Source organism: Acomys russatus, chromosome 22, assembly GCF_903995435.1.
Source record: "Acomys russatus chromosome 22, mAcoRus1.1, whole genome shotgun sequence".
Taxonomy (NCBI): Eukaryota; Metazoa; Chordata; class Mammalia; order Rodentia; family Muridae; genus Acomys; species Acomys russatus.
Genome location: NC_067158.1, coordinates 283,427 through 304,594, shown reverse-complemented (window position 1 = coordinate 304,594; position 21,168 = coordinate 283,427). Strand labels below are relative to the sequence as shown.

The window sequence follows — 21,168 nt, the reverse complement described above, 5'->3', positions numbered from 1 at the left end:
CTAGGTCATCCTGTTCTATCCAGTGATTTCTAGGCTAGGTAGGAATGAAATCCCACTTCAAAAGGGAAAAACAGGGCCAGCAAAATGGCTCAGTGGGTAAGCACAATTGCTGACAAGCCTGACAACTTGAGGTCAATCCCCAGAAGCCACATGGTAGAATGAGAGGACCAACTCCTACAAGTTGTCCTCTGACTGCCACACACACACCAACACACAAAAATAAGCAAATGGGGAGAAATAAAAATAAAGGAAAAAAATTTTAGCAATAATATCCATAAGCCTGAATACAAATGTGAGTACACTGGACAGACAAACCAATCTTGTTGACTTTGATACATATTCATTGAAAAATTTGTTTTAAAAATGAAACATTTATGAAAATGCCATAAGGAAACTTGTTATTTTATAAGATAGTAAGGATATATGTATGGAAAATTATTAAATAACTCAGAAGAAAGTGATAAAAATATTTTAAGGAACATGTTTTAGTAAGCAAAGGCAATTATAAAATACAAATTCATTATAAACTCAATCAAAATAAATAAAATAAACTGGAAAAGATGGAAGAGGAAAAAAAGTTTTAAAAATAAACTAATAATTTTTAAATGAGTTTTTGAAAGTTCAGAGTTCACTCAAAAGCAATAGTTAGTATGGTGAGAGCAACATGATATTACAGATGGAAAATATGCTCGAAGGCCCAAAGCTAGGATTATCACACACAATTAAACATGCAAAGATGTGCACAGCCTCAGAAAAGCAAATCCCAGCCCCAACCTGTACCAAAGACTTACTAAAAACATCTGAGTTGTGTTCCAGCTGTTTCTAGAAGAAATCGTGTTTTCAAGTCATCCACAGCAAAAACCTCCCAGCTTCCTTGCATCCAGTTCTGCCTCCCACTTACTCTTTACAAACAAGGCAAGGTAGGCTTATTTCCTAAGTAAACTCCAATCATTTCATTCCCAAACTTAAAACTGACTAGTGACTCCTCATGATATGGAAAATAAAATGAATTCTGGTCACCACATTCTCCACGTCTTTCCCAATCCTTTACCTCTCGGCTTGCCATTACCCTCTAAAATGATGTGAATAAGAAATGCAAACTCTTAAGCTTGTGTGCTTGACCCCTTGGCCCCTGATTGGTGGTGCTATTTTGGAGGGAGTGTGTTATGGGATCTTTAGGAGGTGATGCCTTGCTGGAGAAAGTTTGTCATGAGGGTAGGGGGCAGGTAATGGAGGACTTATAGCTTCGCTCCACTTCCAGGTCAGTCACTATGCTTTCTGCACGTGTTTGAAGACATGATCTCTGCACTTCAACAATTCCTGTATAGGCATATCATACTGACTACCACATACCATTGCTACACACTTAGCAATTCACCTTTTGGGTTTTTTTTTTTTTTTTTTTTTTTTTTTTTCAAGAAAGGGTTTTCTGTGTAGCCTTGGCTGTCCTAGGCTCACTTTGTGGACCAGACTGGTCTCGAACTCACAGCTTTCCATCTGTCTCCCAAGTGTTGGGATTAAAGGCGTGTGCCACCACACCTGGCTTGGCAATTCACCTTTTATTTCCCATCTTCATAGTAAACTGTAAATCTCAAAAGAGTACTATTTGCTAGACCAGAGCTGGGCACACAGGTGTTGTATAAATTAAAAAAAAGAAAAGTTAGTTGAAGAAAATGCTGTAACAGGGCTGGAGAGATGGCTCAGAGGTTAAGAGCGCTGGCTGTTCTTCCAAAGGTCTTGAGTTCAATTCCCAGAAACCACTTGGCTCACAACCATCTACAATGAGATCTGGTGCCCTCTTCTGGCCTGCTGCCACACATACAGGCATAGTACTGTATAAATAATACATAAATCTTTTTTAAAAAAAGAAAGAAAAGAAAATGTTGTAACAATTCATTATTAACATTACAAATACACATATAGCTATTTAATTAGAATTTTTGGTTTGGTTTGGGTTTTTTGTTTTTGTTATTTTTCAAAACAGGGTTTCTCTGTGTAGCCTTGGCTGCCCTTCGTAGACCAGGCTGCTTTGAACTTACAGAGATCTGCCCAGCTCTGCCTCTCTGTGTGCTAGGATTACAGGTGTGCCCTGACAAGCTTGGGCCTTTATTTTAAACCCTTAGAATGAATGTGTGTCAAGTGGTCTCAGGAGCTCCAGCGCATTAAGCTTCTCAAGCAGTGAGCCATGCAGAAATCAACAAAGTTCCATAGCCCATTTGAATCTTCTTGAATCTTTCCAAGAGGCCTGACGCCTAAACTAGGCATGTAGTGGGGAGCCATGTAAACAGAAACAAAAGGCAAATGTGGATACATGTTTCCTGTAGTTTATCAGTTGTGGCTAGAAAAGAGCACCCTAGGTCAGGGCCTCTGTTGATGAACAGGCTTCTATTGGGCTTTCACAGATCCCTCCCTGGCCCCGCCCTGCTTCCACTTCACTTGATAAAGAGAAAAGGAGCTGACGTGACACACTGCTCTGGGAAATTGGGACAGATAGAGGCACCTTCAGCCATGAAACACTCAAGTACAATGTGTTGTTCAGTCAAGTTCAGTCAGCAGCAACCTGTTCCTCACTTAATGGAAAGAAAGACACGGAGGAAATAAGTGAGCTTATGCAAAGGAAATATACTTGAAATCTACAAGGGAACACTGCCATCCAAAGAAACCATATGATAAGTATAAATGCCTGAATCGTTTTACGTCACGTATTTGCATACTGTAATGCATGCCTTCATCTTGGGAGCTGAGTACACATGCCGTTCTGAATGCAGGAAGTGAGCCTGTTGCTGCTCTACAAATCAGCCTGTAGTGATTTCAAAACGCTGTTCATTAATTACATAAAATGTGTTTGCTCATGTGGTTTCACACACACACTTTGGACATATCCAAAACCCTCATCACCTTTCTTGTCCCCTCCTGACTTCCCACTTGGTCCCCTTCCTAATGAGTTGTAACATTTTTAACTGCCGAAACAGTTAAGGAGCAAAATTCTGCCTAACCCTTCTCCATGGTCAAGGGAGCTATGTGCCACAGCAGTATCTTTCAAACACATGAAACAACCCCCATCCTACCTTGTCTTAGAGCCATCGCTGCTGTGCAGTTTAATTCAAGACACTTTTGAAGTCTTCACCAGAGGCACCAGGCCTGTGGGAGGCAATATAATAAGCCCTCAGCCTGACCTTCAAAATATTATCCTTCCTGAGATAGTGAGAGGCACCGGCCTGGAAACACAAATAACTACAACAGAAAATAGCATTAATGAAAGCAGAACTAGCCACAAAATCGAATAACATAAATGTGAGCAAGAGTGAGAGGCAGCATACTCACACTTTTTGACTCTGATATACTCTAATGTCTAAATTGCAGGTTTTCTATTTCTCTGTCTATACAAGGAAAGATATACATATATAAATCATGTGATAAGGCCATTAGTAATCCATCATGGTTTATTTTTACCATTTTATTTTACCATATCATTTGATGTAATATTTCTGTTTATTTTTCTTTCTCTTCCCTCCTTCCATATCCTTCCCCTCCACCTTCCTTTCCTTTGAGGCAAGCTGTCACTATGTAGTCCAGGCTGGCCTTGACTTTGAGATCCTCTTGCCCCAACTTCCTGGGTGTTGGGAATACAGGTGTGTATCACTATATTCAGCTTAAACAAACTTTTAAGAATATATTTATATGAGGACTCTAATAAACTTACTGCTTTCTAAACCCCAGTTACTTCCGTCAAAACAAACCCTGGGACTTCTAAAACCCATGTAAACAAAGACATGGCCAGAATGCATTTCTAAGAGTGTTAGCATTGACAGAAAGATGACAAAGCAACAAATCACCTGATAACCAGTTTCCTTTTCGATTCTTCAGTCTATTATTCTGTGGGGGATATGTAACTAAACATCCATAGAAACATTACAAGCCAAGCCACAGCTACAAATGCTATAACGAAGATTCAGTCCCCTGTCAGAGTCTTCATGAAAGCCCCGCCTCCCAGCTCTGGTAACAGAAATTCACAGAGATAACCAAAACCCACAGAGCTTCTATAGAAGGTAGAAATGTGTAAGAAGAAAAGATGGCAAAAGAGAAAATGTTAAAGTTACTTTCCTGCAGAGAAACTGGCAAACACTGTCTGAGGTGATTAAGGTCAACATGAGCTATGATGAGTCTCCCTGAGACCTGGAATATACATTCAGAATGGGGCATTACCTCTGCGGTCCTCAAATCTATAACCTAGTCTTCTCATGCCAAAACTTTCAGATACGGGCCAGCAACTCCAAGGGCTGAAGAGATGGTCAGTATCACACAAACGCTTACAGCTCTAGGGCCAGATGATCCAGTGCCCTCTCTGGCCTCTGAGGTCATCTGCACGCACATGCTTATACCCATACACAGACATACATACATACATACACATCATTTTAAAATAAAATGATTTAGCTGGGTGTGATGATGCACACTTTTAATCTCAGCACTTGGGAGGCAGAGGCAGGTAAATCTCTGAATTTGAGGTCAGCCTGGTCTACAAAGATAGTCCAGGACAGCCAGGGCTACACAGAGAAACCCTATCTCAAAACACCCGCACTCCCCCCCCCCCCGCAAAATAAAATAAATAAAATAAAATCTTTGTTAAAATGTGACTTCCCCAAGTCCTCTAAATACATGCCATGGAATGCACAGAACCAAGTATTTTCATCTGGTCTTTGTCTCCACTTTCATGTTTTATATACTGTGTTTTGATGACTTATTATGGCATGTATGAGTCATGGTTCTAGATGTACTCAAGCTGACAAACAAGAATAGCCAACACAAGTCTACCCTTGCCAACTTGACACACGATCATATCTCCTTATGTCATGATTAATTTACAAGTGAAAAAAAATAACCAGGCCATAATTATGCCTAAACATATTATAGCTACTCTATATACAATTACAAATGTATTATATATTTAGCCAGGTCATAATTATACCTAACATGCTATAATTACTGCTCATATAACTAAAAATGTATTATACATTTAGGATAAGTGACAATGTCCCTTCAGGGACTTTTTTTGTGTAGCTCAACCTTAAATATGATAACCTTTGATAATCTCTTACTTGTTGTTACATCATACAATAAAGAAGTAAATAAAAATATCTGTATAAATGCATTCTTAACAAAATATGACAGAAACACTCATGACAATTAAATCCTTAGTTCTGTAACTGGTCATGTGATCTTGCTGGTATTTATAACGACCTTCTTCTAGTTCTCCAACCCTCAGCAAGTACCTCAGCAGATCCTGGCTCTTTTCTAGAGGAGTGAGGGGCCTGCCATTTGTCGTCCTATCTACTTGATTACTGAACTCTTCCTCAGAGGAACTTACTTTTTAATCACCATTTATATTGTTCACAAGTATCTTCACATCTGTCACCCATTTGGAGAGATCTATCTGCATACTTCTTTCCCAGATGTTTTTCTCATCAATATTCCAATTACGCTCTTTTTCAAGTCCCGGAACATACAGCCAATCCAGTGGCTACAGACTATTAAACAGTGAAAAAAAATCACACACCTAGCCACTTCTCACTCCAAATAAAAAGTAAAACCATGTTTATTGCCTCAAGTTCTGCCCACTGTGAAGATTTCCCTTCATTGGTGTCTTAAGGGGTTGTCTCAGAAAGGGGTTGTAATGCTGCAGCTGCCCGCTTCTGAGTGCTGCTAGCACGACATGCAGAGTAATCAGTAAACTCTGCCCTAGTCTTCTCTTTCTCAGTCCCATGAGGCTATGGGAGCACACTTGGCAGCAGACAGCATTGTAGCAGTAGTAGAAACCATAGGTATTTGGGCAACTTCTTCACATAACTTGCTTGTGCTTTTAGAACCCGCTCTAGCTTGATCACGTATATACCACTTCCATTTGATAATAGTCTGTAGCTATAAATGTCCCACTTTATAAATTGGTGAGTGACGTAACACTCAGCTCATGATGGGTACTTGGTGGCCCATTATCAAGTGTTCAGTTTCCATTAATGCCCAATAGCAGGCCAAGAGCTGTCTTTCAAAGAGAGAGAATATTTGTCTGCAAGTGATGGTAGAGCCTTGCTCCAAAAACCCAAAGCTGTCTTCTGTGATTCTCCTATAGGGGCCTGCCAAAGACTCCAAAGAGCATCTTTATCTGCCACCAATACTTCAAGTATCATCAGGTCTGCTGGATAATATGGTCCAAGTCATACAGCAGCCTCCACAGCAGCCTTCTGATTCACTTTGCATATGGGCCAGAGTAACACATCCAAGTAACGTTGCCTCCAGAATCCAAATAGGCCCACTAAATGTTCTGCTTCTTTCTTGGTCGTGGGAGGAGCCAGGTGCAACAACTTATCATTCACTTTAGAAGGAATATCTCTGCATGTCCTACACCAAAAGACTCCTAAGAATTTCACTAAGGTAGAAGACCCTTCAGTTTTGACTGGACTTATTTTCAATCCTCTAATGCCCTTATGTGTTACCAATGTGTCCAAAGAGGTTGCTACATCCTGCTCACTTGGTCCAATCAGCGTAATGTCATCAATATAATGCATCAATGTTATATTTTGTAGAAGAGTCAGACGATCAAGATCCCTTCTAAGTTATGGCTCAGGGTAGGAGAGTTAATATATCCTTGAGGCTAAAGGGAGATGTGGTGGGAACCACATTCCTACACCTTTTACGTTCTTGATAGTGCACTAATTTATGCAGTTCCTCCAGGAATGCAATACTCTTTTCGATTCACTATTTTTCTTCACAAAAGCAACTCCAAAGACTTCCATTTAGACTTTCCAACTATAGTAATCCTCAGTCCACAGGTCAGGGAACCGATGTGAGAATCTGCCAACTTCTATGTATATCTATCCCAACTATACAGTCTAGGACTGGAGAAATGACCATAGTATGAGTTCGGTGACCCACTGGACTTACTGTGAGTCGGACTTCTGCCAAAACCCCATTAATTACCTGGCCTCCATAAACCCCTACTCTAATTGGGGAGCCACATTGCTTCTTGGGATCTCCTGGAGTCAATGTCAATTCAGGATCAGCTTCCAAGAGACCCCAAGACATCTCACTGTTTCCTTAGCCCCAGTGTACAGTTTTCCTTGTAACAGGCCACATGTTCTTTTGGGGAAAGACTAGAGAAAGGCTAACAGTAAAACTTGTAGTTATTTTATCGAGGTTCTTCTTCAAGGGAACCTGGCCATCCCTTCATTCAAGGGGTTCTGGGTCTGTTAACTGGTTCAAGTTTAGAAATTGATTGCCTTTTGCCACAATCCAGTGTGGTTTTTCTTTTGTTTGTTTGAGAATTTTTCCACATATAGAGAGATTAAACAAAAATTTAGTAGGCTTCTTACCTATGTCATGCCTGGAAACACCATGATTGATTATCCAGTACCAAAGGTCCATACAAGTCACACCACCATAAAGTTCACTTTGCTGTGCTGCCCATTAGGTCAGGCCATATGGACATTGCTATGTCTATGCTGCCCATTGCAATAACCAAGATGGCCTTGCCTTTGATGGCCCCTGCTATACTGTCCCAATTGAGCCCACGGCATTTAATTCATCCGGTGAGCAGCTGCATCTCTAACCCTAAGACACAGCACAGGGAAAACGGTGACAACAAAGTTCAAGTGTGCTGCTGCCCCTCTCACTGTTTTGTGTTTTATAAGATTAGAGAAGAACATGTCTAGGCCTTCCCTGTGAGAGGCCGCACTCACATTCGCCATTACAAGATGGCGCTGACATCCTGTGTCCCAAACTGGTAAACAAGTAATCTGCGCATGTGCGAAGGAACTTTCCACTTGTTGTGCTCTGCCTCTCCCGTGGCGTCATATCGCCTGATGAGTAACAGCCAATCAGGGACTGACACATCCTAAGAAGCGGAGAACAGTTTCCTATATAAGGGATGGGTTTCTGCTGTTTGGGGTCTCCATTTTACTTGTCGTAAGCTTATGCTCTCCCTCTTAAGACGCATTAAAGCTTTACTGCAGAAGGATCCTGTGTGTGCAGCGTCATTCTTGCTGGCGAGACGGTAACGCGAGTCACATCTGGTGCCGAAACCCGGGAAATTGACCACACCATCATCAGCACCTTCGGAGACCCCTTGACTTCAAGGAGGATTCAGAACTGCAGGGATAGGTAAGTTCGGAGAGGTATGCATATTTCTGAATTTCTTGGGCCGATTCTAGGAGTGATATTTTTTATTTTTTTACTTGTAAAAAATTGCCTAGAGGATGACAATTGCAAGAGGGCAGTAGAGGAAGGACAGGTCGCCCTAGAGGAAGTTCAGGATAGCATGTCAGAAACCAAACGTAGTGAGAGGTTGGGCGCGCAAGAAAAGGGATACCCGTAAAAGGAAAGAAGCTAAGAACCCTCCTGTAAAAGGAGTGCAGTCCCCTGATTCCCCAGAAGGGACATCACAAGGACTTTACCCATTAAGGGAACTTGAGGCATTAAATATTGATAGCTCTGCAAGCTCTAGCCCCAATGCCTCTGACAATGAGGCTCTTGATTCAGAGGAAGAAGCAGAGTTAGAGGAGGAGGCAGCCAAATATGAGGAGAAGAGATACTACCCAGACGAACGAGGAAATAATAAAAAACCCTCCCATAACTCCTCTCGTAGGGTAACACCCACCGCTCCTCCACCCTACGAACTGTGGTCTGGATTTTCCTTTTGGCCGGAAAAGATTCGTAAAAAATTACACAATTTTTTTCCTGTTTTTGAAACAGAGAACGGGGGACGAGTACATGCCCCCGTCGAATATAACCTAATTAAAGAATTGGCTGAGTCTGTCCGCAAATACGGGGTTAATGCAAATTTTACCCTGATAATGTTGGATAGAATTGGCACTGGTACCTTAACTCCTTCTGATTGGCAGATGGTAGCAAAAGCCGCACTTCCAGACATGGGTCAATACATGGAATGGAGGGCTCTCTGGTATGAGGCCACTCAAACACAAGCCCAGACTTCTGATTGTACCATACACTGCTGCACAGGTTCAAACCCTGGTGGCTACTTCCAATGATTGGGCTGTTTTGATTACATCCTTTTCAGGACGAATTGACAATCATTACCCAAAACATCCTATCTTACAATTTGCATTAAATCAAGCTGTGGTGTTTTCACAAATGACCGTTAAGTCCCCACTTAAAGATGGAATAATAGTATATACAGATGGTTCAAAAACTGGAATTGGTGCCTATGTGGTTAATGATAAGATAATGACTAAAGATTACCAAGAAACCTCACCTCAAATAGTAGAATGTTTGGTAGTTTTAGAGGTTTTAAGGATCTTTCCCGAGCCTTTAAATATTGTATCAGATTCCTATTATGTGGTTAATGCTGTTAATTTATTGGAGGCCGCGGGAATCATTAAGTCCTCTAGTAAAGTCGCCTCTATTTTTCAGCAAATACAATTGGCCTTACAAAATAGAAAAACACCCATATATATTACCCATGTCAGGGCACATTCGGGCCTACCAGGTCCAATGTCCCGGGGCAATGACTTGGCTGATAAGGCCACTCGGCTTATAGCCACTGCACTGTCCTCCCAGGCGGATGCAGCAAAAAATTTTCATCAGCACTTTCATGTGACGGCTGAAACTCTCCGCCACCGCTTTGCTATAACTAGAAAAGAAGCTAGAGACATTGTGACTCAATGTAAAAATTGTTGTGAATTTTTGCCTACACCCCATGTAGGGATAAACCCACCGGGCGTAAGACCTTTACAAATCTGGCAAATGGATGTCACGCATGTCTCTTCCTTTGGTAAACTTCAGTATCTACATGTTTCCATTGATACATGCTCAGGCATTATATTTGCCACACCACTTACGGGTGAAAAGGCCTCACATGTGATACAGCATTGCCTTGAAGCGTGGAGTGCTTGGGGAATGCCTAAAATTCTCAAAACTGATAATGGACCTGCATACACCTCACAAAACTTTCAACAGTTCTGTCATCAGATGAATGTGACTCATCTGACTGGCCTTCCCTACAACCCTCAAGGACAAGGGATTGTAGAACGTGCACACCGCACACTCAAATCTTATTTAATAAAGCAAAAAAGGGGAATAGAGAGCGTTCTTCCCTCGGTACCAAGAGTGGCCATTTCCATGGCACTCTTTACCCTAAATTTTTTAAATCTAGATGATAAAGGCCATACTGCGGCAGAAAGACACTATTTAGAGCCCCGCAGGCCAAAAGAAATGGTCAAATGGAAGGATGTTCTCAGTAACAAATGGAAAGGACCGAATCCTATTCTTATAAGATCCAGGGGAGCTGTGTGCGTTTTTCCACAGGATGAAGACAATCCGTTTTGGGTACCAGAAAGACTTAACAGAAAAATCCAGACGGTTCCAGAAGATGCTGATACTCAGCCTGGTGATGACCCAAGTGATAATAACAAAGGGGGAACAACGCTGGGGGATCATGTCAACATTCCCACTCCCGATGCCGAATTGGACAACAGAATTCGAGCAAACATTAAGAGAACTAAGAACTGCCATCATTCAAGTTAATTCCACATGCCTGGATCTGTCGCTTACAGAGGGACTTTCGTCATGGATATCTTCGGCTTTCTCCTTCTTTAAGGAATGGGTTGGGGTTGGATTATTTGGAGCTGCGATCTGCTGTGGGTTAGTGTTGACCCTATGGTTGGTCTGTAAACTCAGGGCTCAAACAAAAAGAGACAAGGTGGTTATTGCCCAAGCACTTGCAGCAGTAGAAAGTGGGACCTCCCCTGATATATGGCTATCCATGCTTAAGCAATAAGTCGCTGGCTGCTCAGCTCCTGCACCCTCAGAGTCTCAGCTCATTGCACGAGGTGGAGTGAGTAAGTTTCAGCAGCCCTGGAGAGTTGCATAGTGAGGCATTGCAGTAAAATGGCTCTGCGGCAATATGAGCTATTTACCTCTGTCTCCACTCTCTTTAATGGGTGTCTTATTGCTTCCTAAATAAAGGAATAGGGGGAGACAGCGGCTTGGCGGGCAGCCTTTAAGTCCTAAATAAGGGCAATGAGTTTTCTCTCTCTCTTTCTTCTCTCTGCGTGGCCTTTGCACTCGCCTGGGCCTAGTTGCCATTGCACGTCGAAAGGAACCCTATATCTACGCGCACCCAGTGGCCGTTGCACCCCGCAGGGAAAATTGCCCATTGCACGCGGGACGGCACTGAGTGGTACCTCTAAAATGGTCCTCGATCAGTTGGTCCAGAGTTATGCTCCAGCCTTCATTGGACCATTTCCTTTTCCTAAGCTCATTGCCCATACAACAAACTGTAGCGAGCTGCGAACCCGATGTGGCGCCAGTTTTCACCTATTCTTTTAGTTAGGCCTTTAATTAAAAAAGAAGGGAGAGATGTGAGAGGCCGCACTCACATTTGCCATTACAAGATGGCGCTGACATCCTGTGTCCCAAACTGGTAAACAAGTAATCTGCGCATGTGCGAAGGAACTTTCCACTTGTGCTCTGCCTCTCCCGTGGCGTCATATCACCTGATGAGTAACAGCCAATCAGGGACTGACACATCCTAAGCGGAGAACAGTTTCCTATATAAGGGATGGGTTTCTGCTGTTTGGGGTCTCCATTTTACTTGTCGTAAGCTTATGCTCTCCCTCTTAAGACGCATTAAAGCTTTACTGCAGAAGGATCCTGTGTGTGCAGCGTCGTTCTTGCTGGCGAGACGGTAACGCGAGTCACACTTCCCACTGTGGGGGCGTAGGATATGCACAGTGTGCCCACTCTGACATTGCAGTTCCTGAGCCTTAAAACTCCTTCATCAATACTAAGCCAAGGGATATGTGATTTCTCCAAGTCCTTTTCAGTAGGCTGTCTTTTAATAAACGCTTCAGCCAACCATTCAAACTAACTCTTTACTTTCTTTCTTTCTTTTTTTTACCTGTGTGAGCTTCCATATTAAACCTAGAATCTCCACTCAATGGTCCCATATCAAGAAACTCAGTCTGATCCAGTTTTATATTCATTCCACCATTATCCTTTACTCTTAAAAGCCAATTCCACACATAGTTCCATACTTCTGCTTGAATGAATTAGCAAACTCATTAAGCTCTTTAGTAGTGTAGCATACCTCCTCATGGACTGCACTTTCTACCTCTGCTCTAGGAGCCTGCTTTACTTAAGTCTGCCTATAGGTCTCGAGGCAAGTGTTGGTGGGCACTGAGGGACATCAGTGTTGTCTATCCTGGCATCTCCTTGAGAGAAAGTCACTGCTGGTTTAGTAAACAATGAAGGATTAATCTCCTCCATCAAAGGTGAAGATGAGGGTAGGATGTGAATACATCTGCTGAGGGTGGAGAAAATACTTTCTTGGGTAAGATAAACCCTTGAAAAATCAGAGGGTTCACACTTTTCAGCTTCATGAGGCTCCACCCACATATCCCCATGCCAAGCTTCAGCACCTCATTCTTTATCTTACTTCAACGCTAATACTCCTCCAAGGCTGGGACTTGAATTATTGCTGTAATTCAGCCACCTTATAATAAGGACCTCGGTTTGATTTTTCTGAAACTTGACAGCTTCAGAAAAGTCTCTGATGGAGAGACGATTCTTTTCTAGGGCATTCTTAGAAATATTTAGACTATTTATGTGTATCTAGAGCCAGTCAATTTTATCACTAAGTTCACTTTTGTCTTTCACCATATTTTGAGATGCTAGAAGTTGGTTGATTTTATCACAGAGCTCACTCGTTTCTTTCTTTTGTCAATGTGTCCAGAGATGTAAGAACAACAACCAACATCATCATTTTCCTTATTTTTTCCACAAATTGTCAAAAGTTTTATATCACCAAGTCCTCTGCAGCGCACAGTTGGTGAATCAGGATAATCAAATGATATATCTCCGTAAGTCTGCAAAATAGTTCATACCATGGACTTTCAGTACTCTCCAGGCTCCCAGGAGAGGCGTCAATAATAGTATGTGTTGGCAAAAGGGAAAGCCTCTTCCAGACACTTAAAAGATGGGGGCTGGAGAGATGGCTCAGCAGTTAAGAGCACTGACTATTCTTCCAGAGGTCATGAGTTCAATTCCCAGCAACCACATGGTGGCTCACAACCATCTATAATGTGATCTGATACCCTCCTCTGGCCTACAGATGTACATGCAGGCAGAGCTCTGTATACATAATAATAAATAAATCTTTAAAAAAAAAAGATTCATCCTTATACTTCTATTGTCCTAGAACTAGTCCTGGTACCAAAGTTTGCATTCGCCAGGGTTCTCTAGAGTAACAGAACTTATAGAATGAGTCTCTCTATGTAGAAAGGGTATGTACTAGAATAACTTACAGGTTGTGGTCCAGCTAGTCCAACAATGGCTGCCTATGAATGGAAAGTCTAAGAATGCAGTAGTTGCTTAGTCCGGGAGGCTGGATGTCGCAACTGGTCTTCAGTATACACCAGAATCCCAAAGAAGTTGACTCTACTGCCAGTGAAGGATTAGACTTGCTAGCAGCACGTTGAGGGCAAACAGGCAAAGACAAGAAGCTTCCTTCTTCCATGCCTTCCAGCAGAAAGCATGACCTAGATTAGAAGTAGGGCTTCCAATCTCAAAAGCTCTGGATTAAAGGTGTCTCTTCTCACCTCAAAGATCAGGTTAGAAATGGATCTTCCCACTTCAAATTAAGCAACAATCCCTCTTGGGTGGGCTCTCCATTTTTAGGTCTTAGTTCATTCCAGATGTAGTCAAATTAGCAGAGTATCAAAAGTACTAACCACTTAGCTCCTGAGATCAGGAAGAGTTAGATGGGCACTTACTTTGGCCATGACTTCTGGTGTCCTTTCTAAAGGTACAAACTCAAGAATCACTTTTCAAATGTCCAGCTTCCTTGTGCAGTCTTTTCTATCCCTGATCTTACACTGGTCTGCTATGGTTTTCCTTTCCTACCTCTCTTCTCACAGCAAATCTCTGAAACAAAAGCTCCTTATAAAAACAAAGAAAGAGCCGGGCATGGTGGCGCATGCCTTTAATCCCAGCACTCCGGAGGCAGAGGCAGGCGGATCGCTGTGAGTTTGAGGCCAGCCTGGTCTACAAAGTGAGTCCAGGATGGTCAACGCTACACAGAGAAACCCTGTCTTGAAAAAACAAAAACAAACAAACAAAAAAAAACAAAAAACAAACAAACAAACAAACAAAACCAAAGAAAGAGGGGCTGGAGAGACAGAGGTTAAGAGCACTGACTGTTCTTCCAGAGGTCCGGAGTTCAATTCCCAGCAACCACATGGTGGCTCACAACCATCTATAATGAGATCTGTTGCCTTCTTCTGGCATGCAGGAGTACAAGCAGGCAGAACACTGTATACATAGTAAATAAATAAATAAATCTTAAAAAAGAAACAAAGAAACAACAAACACTTTTGTCCATTTTTAACCTTACCCTGGATATACTGCCCCAAAATGTAAAATATCAATAGAATAGCAAAATAAAAGGATAATATTCCCCCTCCCCCTTTAAACAAGGTTCCATTTTTTAAAATTGCAGCTTTCCTGCTTAGAAATAAATTTCCAATACAAACTCACCTTTAAAAATCTACTAATGGTTACTATTAAAGCATATTGTTAACGATGGTTAAGAAAACATCTCCTGGCTGGGCGTGGTGGTACACGCCTTTAATCCCAGCACTTGAGAGGCAGAGGCAGGCAGGTAGATGTGAATTTGAGGCCAGCCTGGTCTACAAAGGGAGCCCAGGACAGCCAAGGCTACATAGAGAGACCAAAAACCAAACCAAAACAAAACCAAAATCCAAAAATCCAAAACAAAACAAAAAAGCCCAAAAACAACAAAACAAAAACAAAAAAAAGAAAGGAAAACATCCCATGTTCCATATATACATATATATAATTTATATATATGTACACACACACACACACACACACACACACTGAGCACATCTGGGCGGGAGGATGAAATGAACAGTAGGAAACTCTCATGCATACCAAACAATGGGATAAAATTATGTAGAAGAGGTAGAACAGAAATCAGACTGAAACAGGAATTTATATCCTTGTAAAAGAGCATTTTAAAAATTTGAAGCCAGAGTCTTAGAGCCTTGACTGGCCTCATCTCAGTATGTAGTCCCTTCAAAATGCTAGCTGGCTTATAGGCATATGCCACGACACCCTTGGTGCAGTGCACAGGATTCAATCCACGGCTTGGTGAATATTAGGCAAACACTCTACTACTAACAGAGCTACGCTCCCACTCTCAAAAGTTTTCTTCTTTTAAATGGATAATGATCTATATTAAATAATTACAGTATTTCTATCTACTCCATTAGATAATGTTTTCAAGTGTATATAGACTAGGCTGGCCTTGAACTCAAAGGTCCACCAGCTTCTGCCTAACGAAAGTGTGTGCTACCATGTCAAGCCCCGTTAGAAAATTTAAGAATGTTTTAACGTTTTAATTTATAAATATAAAGATTTTACAATAAGTCAGACATTATACTCTGTGCTTTTTAAGCTTATAAACAAACAAAATTTGAAAACTTCAATTAAACTGCCAGGTGGTGTCGTTCAGTGATATAGTGCACAAATGCAAAAATCTATATAAATATGAAAGGTTGAATATCCAAAACCCAGGAAGGAAAAACTGCTAATAAGTTGGCGAGGGACCATAACCTCTGACAATGTAAACCATCCAGTATCATTCGGGTACCCTTGCTAAACACAAGCCCGAAAACCCTTTGTGACCGACCAATAACCTCTGCTTTTCCCTCCCACTTCATCGGTTTCCACTAGGCTGGCAGCCGCCCCTTCGGGTACCTCGGGTGACCTCCCTCCGCCCCCAACAGCGCCCACTGCCATGCCACGCACGCGCATTGCCCTTCCTCCCACCCGGGGCTGCTGTGTCATGGCTGAGCGGAAGTCCCTGCCTCAGAGGGAAGAGGCAACCCTAAGACGGATGGCGCTAGCTTTCTCCCCTCCCTCGCACAGCTCAGTCTCGGCCTCCAGGGTCAGGCCGTACCCTGAACTCTCCCGAACACCTCGTAGTCCACAGACTTGAGCGGCTCCGCCATGGCGGCCAACCTTCTCGCGAGCAGCCGGATCGGCGTGTGCGGCGCGGAGACTGCGGCGGCAGCCCGGGGAAGGATGCTCATGAGCTCTGGGACTGGCGCCCGGCGGCGGCGGCGGCGGCGGCCGGGGACACGAGCGAGAGCGCCGGGTCACGCAGAGGACGGCGGTGAGGGCGGAGGACACCGCGCTCCCTGCACACCCAGGACCTAGTTAGTGCTCGAGGTCCTGGGAAGGGATTAAGCCAACTAAAATATTCATCTACCCACTGACGTTTATTTGACACACACACAAATTATGTTTTTTTAAAGGATGAAAATAAGGGCACTTGTTGGGAAGAGGAAGGGTTAGAGCTAGAGTGGGCAAGGTAAAAGAGGGTAATAGGGAATGGAAATTACCAAAATCCATTTTATTCAAGGATAAAATGTCAAAGAATTGCTTTAAGTTTAAGGTGTTTTTCTCTTAAGTACACTGTAAGGTGATTAGTTCAAGCTAATTAGCATTCATCTCACATCTGATTTCATCTAAGATCTCAACAGTTTTTAAATATATATCATTCTTAACTGTACTCACCGTTATGTAAATATGGTCTCCACCTCAAATGAATAAATTTTTTGTCCTTGAAACAATATCTGAATTTCCAACTCCTCCTCACTTATGTCTGAGATTGGCCTTTGAAATGGAGGACCTGCTTAACTTACTGGCAGAGGGTATTTGGTCAATGTGCTGGCTAGTCTTTTTTGTTTTGTTTTTCTCTTTTTTTGAGACAAGGTTTCCCTGTGCGTTGGCTATCCAGGAGTCACTTTGTAGACCAGGCTGGCCTCGAACTCACATTGATCCCTCTGCCTCTGCCTCCAGAGTGCTGGGACCTTGCCTGGCTATGCTGGCTAGTCTTATGTCAATTTGACACAAGCTAGCATTATCTGAGAGGAGGGAACCTCAATTGAGAAAATGCCTCCATAAGATCCAGCTGTAAGGAATTTTCTTAGTGATTGATGAGGAAGGGCCCAGCCAATCCTGGCCTAGTGGCTGAACAAGCCATGAAGAGCTAGCCAGTAGTAGCAGCACCTCTCCCAGTGCCTCTGAGTCAGCTTCAGGTTCCTGCCCTGTTTGAGTGCCTTTCCTATCTTGAACATGGTTGTAGAAGTCTAAGCCAAATAAACCCTTTCCTCCCCAACTTGCTTTTGGTCAAGATGTTTGATTACAGCAATAGAAGCCCTAACTAAGACAGTGAATTAATTGTGTAATGTTCTGGCAACTGCCAAATCTATGGTGATAGTGAGCTAAGCCATAAATCAGCCTTGACTTTTTCATTCGGGCTGCTGAATCAGGAAGGTTTATGCCTCAGTCGCTATTCCAAGTAGATGCAGTACTGTGTAGGATGAGAAATTTTAATAATTTCACTTAATGGAAACAGAAAGACGTGTATTCATCTTAACTGTTGTTACACAGGTCTGTCTTCAGTGACATTTCAGTTGCCTAGGACAACTAAGTCAGTTTATATTTAGAGAATTATATTTCCTAGTGAGCTATTTAAAGTCTTACCTTCTACTAACCCATCACTCCAAATAATTAGGATAGAACTTTTGATAATCTGCCCTCTAAACTTCAAATACTTTTTACATGTCAGATTTTGCATTTCTCAATTCATTTGTTGGCCTCAATACATTTACGTATTTCTTTGTTTCTGTTCATGTTGAAGAATCAACTACAACTTGATGAAATACTGTGTGCTACTTCTCTCTGGAAACACACACACACACACAATCAGGGCAAGGCATGGTGGCATACTCCTTTAATCCCGACATTCGAGAGGCAGGCTGATCTCTCGTGAGTATGAGGCTAGTCTAGTTTACACACTGAGATGCAGGCCAGCTAAGGCTATGTGGTAAGACCCTGCATCAAAATAAGTAAGTGCTCTGAAACTTGGACAGAGAATGGGTTAGTCAAATTAAAAATATATATACTTTTTATTAATTTATTCATATTACATCTCAATTGATATCCCATCCCTTATATCCTCCCATTCCTCCCTCCCTCCCATTCTCCCCTTACTCCCCTCCCCTATGACTGTGACTGAGGGGGACCAAGTCTTTCCCCTGTATATGCTCATAGGGTATCAAATCTCTTCTTGGTACCTGCTATCCTTCCTGAGTACCACCAGGCCTCCCCATCCAGGGGAGGTCAAATATGGGGCACCAGGGTTCGTGTGAAAGTCAGACCCCACTTAAGATATGGTCTAGAAGTGTTAATCTGGATGCATTTGCCTAATAAAGGTCTTGGCATTGCAGAGACTTCACAATTTAACTCTTCCTCTCATCTCCCAAGTCAATTTATGAAGGCAATGGAATCAACATAGATTTAAGTCATCCTTAGATATCTTTAAATTCTCTTGATTACACTACGAACCAAACCTAAGGTCTCCAGTCACCGCTAACCGGTTAACGCATGTTTCCCTATGTCCTGAAGATGACCCACTGCCGAGAGCTCTCAGTACAATAGAGTAAAAGCTCTTCTCTGGAACCTATTTTACCTGGAATGCCCCAGCCACTCCCAGATCTCCCCTCTGTTCCTCAGTGGCCTTTGCATATGCTTGTCAGATTTCCTCTTACCCATTCTGTGCTTCCTCCCCATTGGTTCTGTGTCTCACAGATCACTGACAACGGGGAAGGATGACATTTTCTTAGTCAACTCTTAACTCTTCTCCACATTTACCCAGGAGTACCTCTGCCAGCTGTTATGTAGTTGTATTTTAGTGTTAGAAGTGCTATGGCAACAGTTGACATTTGCTTAGCTGAAAAGTGTACTTTCTCTGCCAAAAGCTGAACATTAGCAAATGGAATTCTTTATGTACCATTTCAGCATGGATTGCTAAATAAAATGTGATTCTAAGACTTTAGAATGGTGAGCAATTGTTTCTAATATAAAGAAATTTTAAATAAGAAAGAATTAGAAAAAAATTAGAGAATAAAAAAAATCAGTCATCCATAATCTCAACACATCTGCTACATTCTGATAAATATATATCATGTATGTGTGTAAGTGTGTGTACATGTGTGTGCATATGTATGTATACAAGTCCATACAGCATGAATTCAACTATAACATGAATATAAATCATACATGCTTTAAGTATACATTGGTTTTTCTCCTTTTCATGTCAATCTTTCTAATAAATAATTTAATACTTTTATTAAGTGTATATAGCTGTAGACTAACCTACAAAGCACCTGTTATTGCACATTCAGGATGCTTCTCATTTTTCACCATCATAAAAATATTGTAAAAGAAATATGTATGTAGCTTCCTTTCTTTTTAGGGTAGCCAGAAGACAAGTGTCACTGTGCAACCCACCTGGCCATAGACTCTCAATCCTCCTGTCTCAGCCTACCTAATGTGAGATTGTGGGTATGTGCCACTATATCCTGTCTAAAATATTGTTCTTTTCATTTTTATTTTATTTATGTTTTGGAGACAGGATCTCAATATATAGCCCTGGCTGGCCTGGAACTCACTGTGTAGATCAAGATAACCTTGAATCACAGAGGTTTGCCTGCCTCTGCCACCAAGTGCTGGGATTGAAGGCATATACCAAGGTCCTCTGTGAGAACAGCAAGTGCTCTTAGGCACTGAGACGTATCTCTAGCCCTGTGTTTATTGTTAATACATATTACTGAGTTATGTTTTATATAAGATCTCTACCTAACTTGGTACCTAACAGACTATTGCCAGTCCTTTTTATGATTGACTCATTATACAAAGAAATGTATCCAGAATCTTTACATATAGGTGGAATTAAATTATATGAAGTTTGGATTTCATGATCTGAGCAACAGCTTTAGAATAAATAGGGAACGGATAGACTCTCTGTTAGTACACATTTAAACTAATATTTAGTTGAACCAGTCCTTGGCAGGATTTTCTTAAAAGGAATTTTTGTGCACACCCCTGTAATCCTAGTATGTCAGACACTAAAGGTTTGAAGGTGAAACATCCCTCATAGGTTCATGTGTTTAAACACCTGGTAGGCACTTGTTTAGTGTGTTTATGGAACCTTTCAATAAGTGGAGCCAACCTGGAGGGAGGGCTTTAAGGTTTATAGTTCAGACCTGCTTCCATGTCTCTACTTCCTGTTCAGCTGAGGTGTGAACAAGCAGATGCCATATGTTGTTAGCTACAGTTGCTTCTCACCATGCCTTCCCTACCATGATGCACAGCATTCCTTCAAACCCTGAGCTAAAGCGAACCCCCCACATACCTTAAGTTGTGTCTTGTTGGGTATTTGGTCACAGAAATGAGAAAAGTAACTGATAGAGCAGGTTAGTTTAGTAGAATTTGAGGCCAGCCTGGGCTGTATAAAAGGAACCTGTCAAAAGGGAAAAGAAAGTGGGGGGGGGGGGGAGGAGAGGAGAGAAGTTGAGAAGGGAGACGAGGGAGGCCTGTAGAGTGTAAAAGAAAAGCAACTTGTTTGTGGTGTAGAATCATGTTAGGGAACTACCAGGAAAGAAAATGTGCCCGTAGTGTAAGTATACCACATGGTCAGATACTAGAACCTGTAAAATAACGATAGACAATGCAATCTCTATGTTCACATACCATTTGACCTAAGGAGGATCATCTTATCACCACAAAATGTCTGCGAGAGATTCCTATAGTGGATGGTGAGAAGTTTGGTACTAAAATATAACTGATAACACAAGTAAGCAAAATGACTGCCTCTACTGTCACAGTATTTCTATCCCTGAAATATTTTTGTCATCATTGAAAGAGCAGACTCAACAGCATCCACGTGTGAAGAGGCCCAAATGAGCCAATCAATGATTACCTTGCAGAAGAATACATTATAGTTGAATATAGTTACAAAACTATTACTAAATTAATCTCAAAATCATTAGATGCCAACCAGTCTGCTGAGTAAGGTTTTCTTCTTGTAACAATTTATCAGAAAATTGCTTAAGCATATTATCAAGAAGGCATTATTCCCCAGAAGGAAACTCTGTCCCAGATTTGAAGGATTTTTTCTTTATCACAATTGCATTTAATTTTGAAAACTCAGTACTGCTTAGCTTGAAAGATTTGGTTGATCCCTCCCTCTTTCTTGAATGTTCTACTACCTAACTGAGCATT

At 41.8% G+C, this 21,168-nt stretch overlaps 1 protein-coding gene across 1 annotated transcript in view; it reads right to left on the bottom strand.

Annotated features, from left to right (window-relative positions):
- Acyp2 (acylphosphatase 2) overlaps positions 1 to 16,127 on the bottom strand; it is a 152,374-nt gene extending 136,247 nt beyond the window's left edge. The window contains exon 1 of the mRNA XM_051165309.1: positions 15,995 to 16,127. Coding sequence (XP_051021266.1) covers positions 15,995 to 16,127 — 133 coding nt within the window. The remainder of the gene's footprint in view (positions 1 to 15,994) is intronic.
- Positions 16,128 to 21,168: the final 5,041 nt, after the last annotated feature.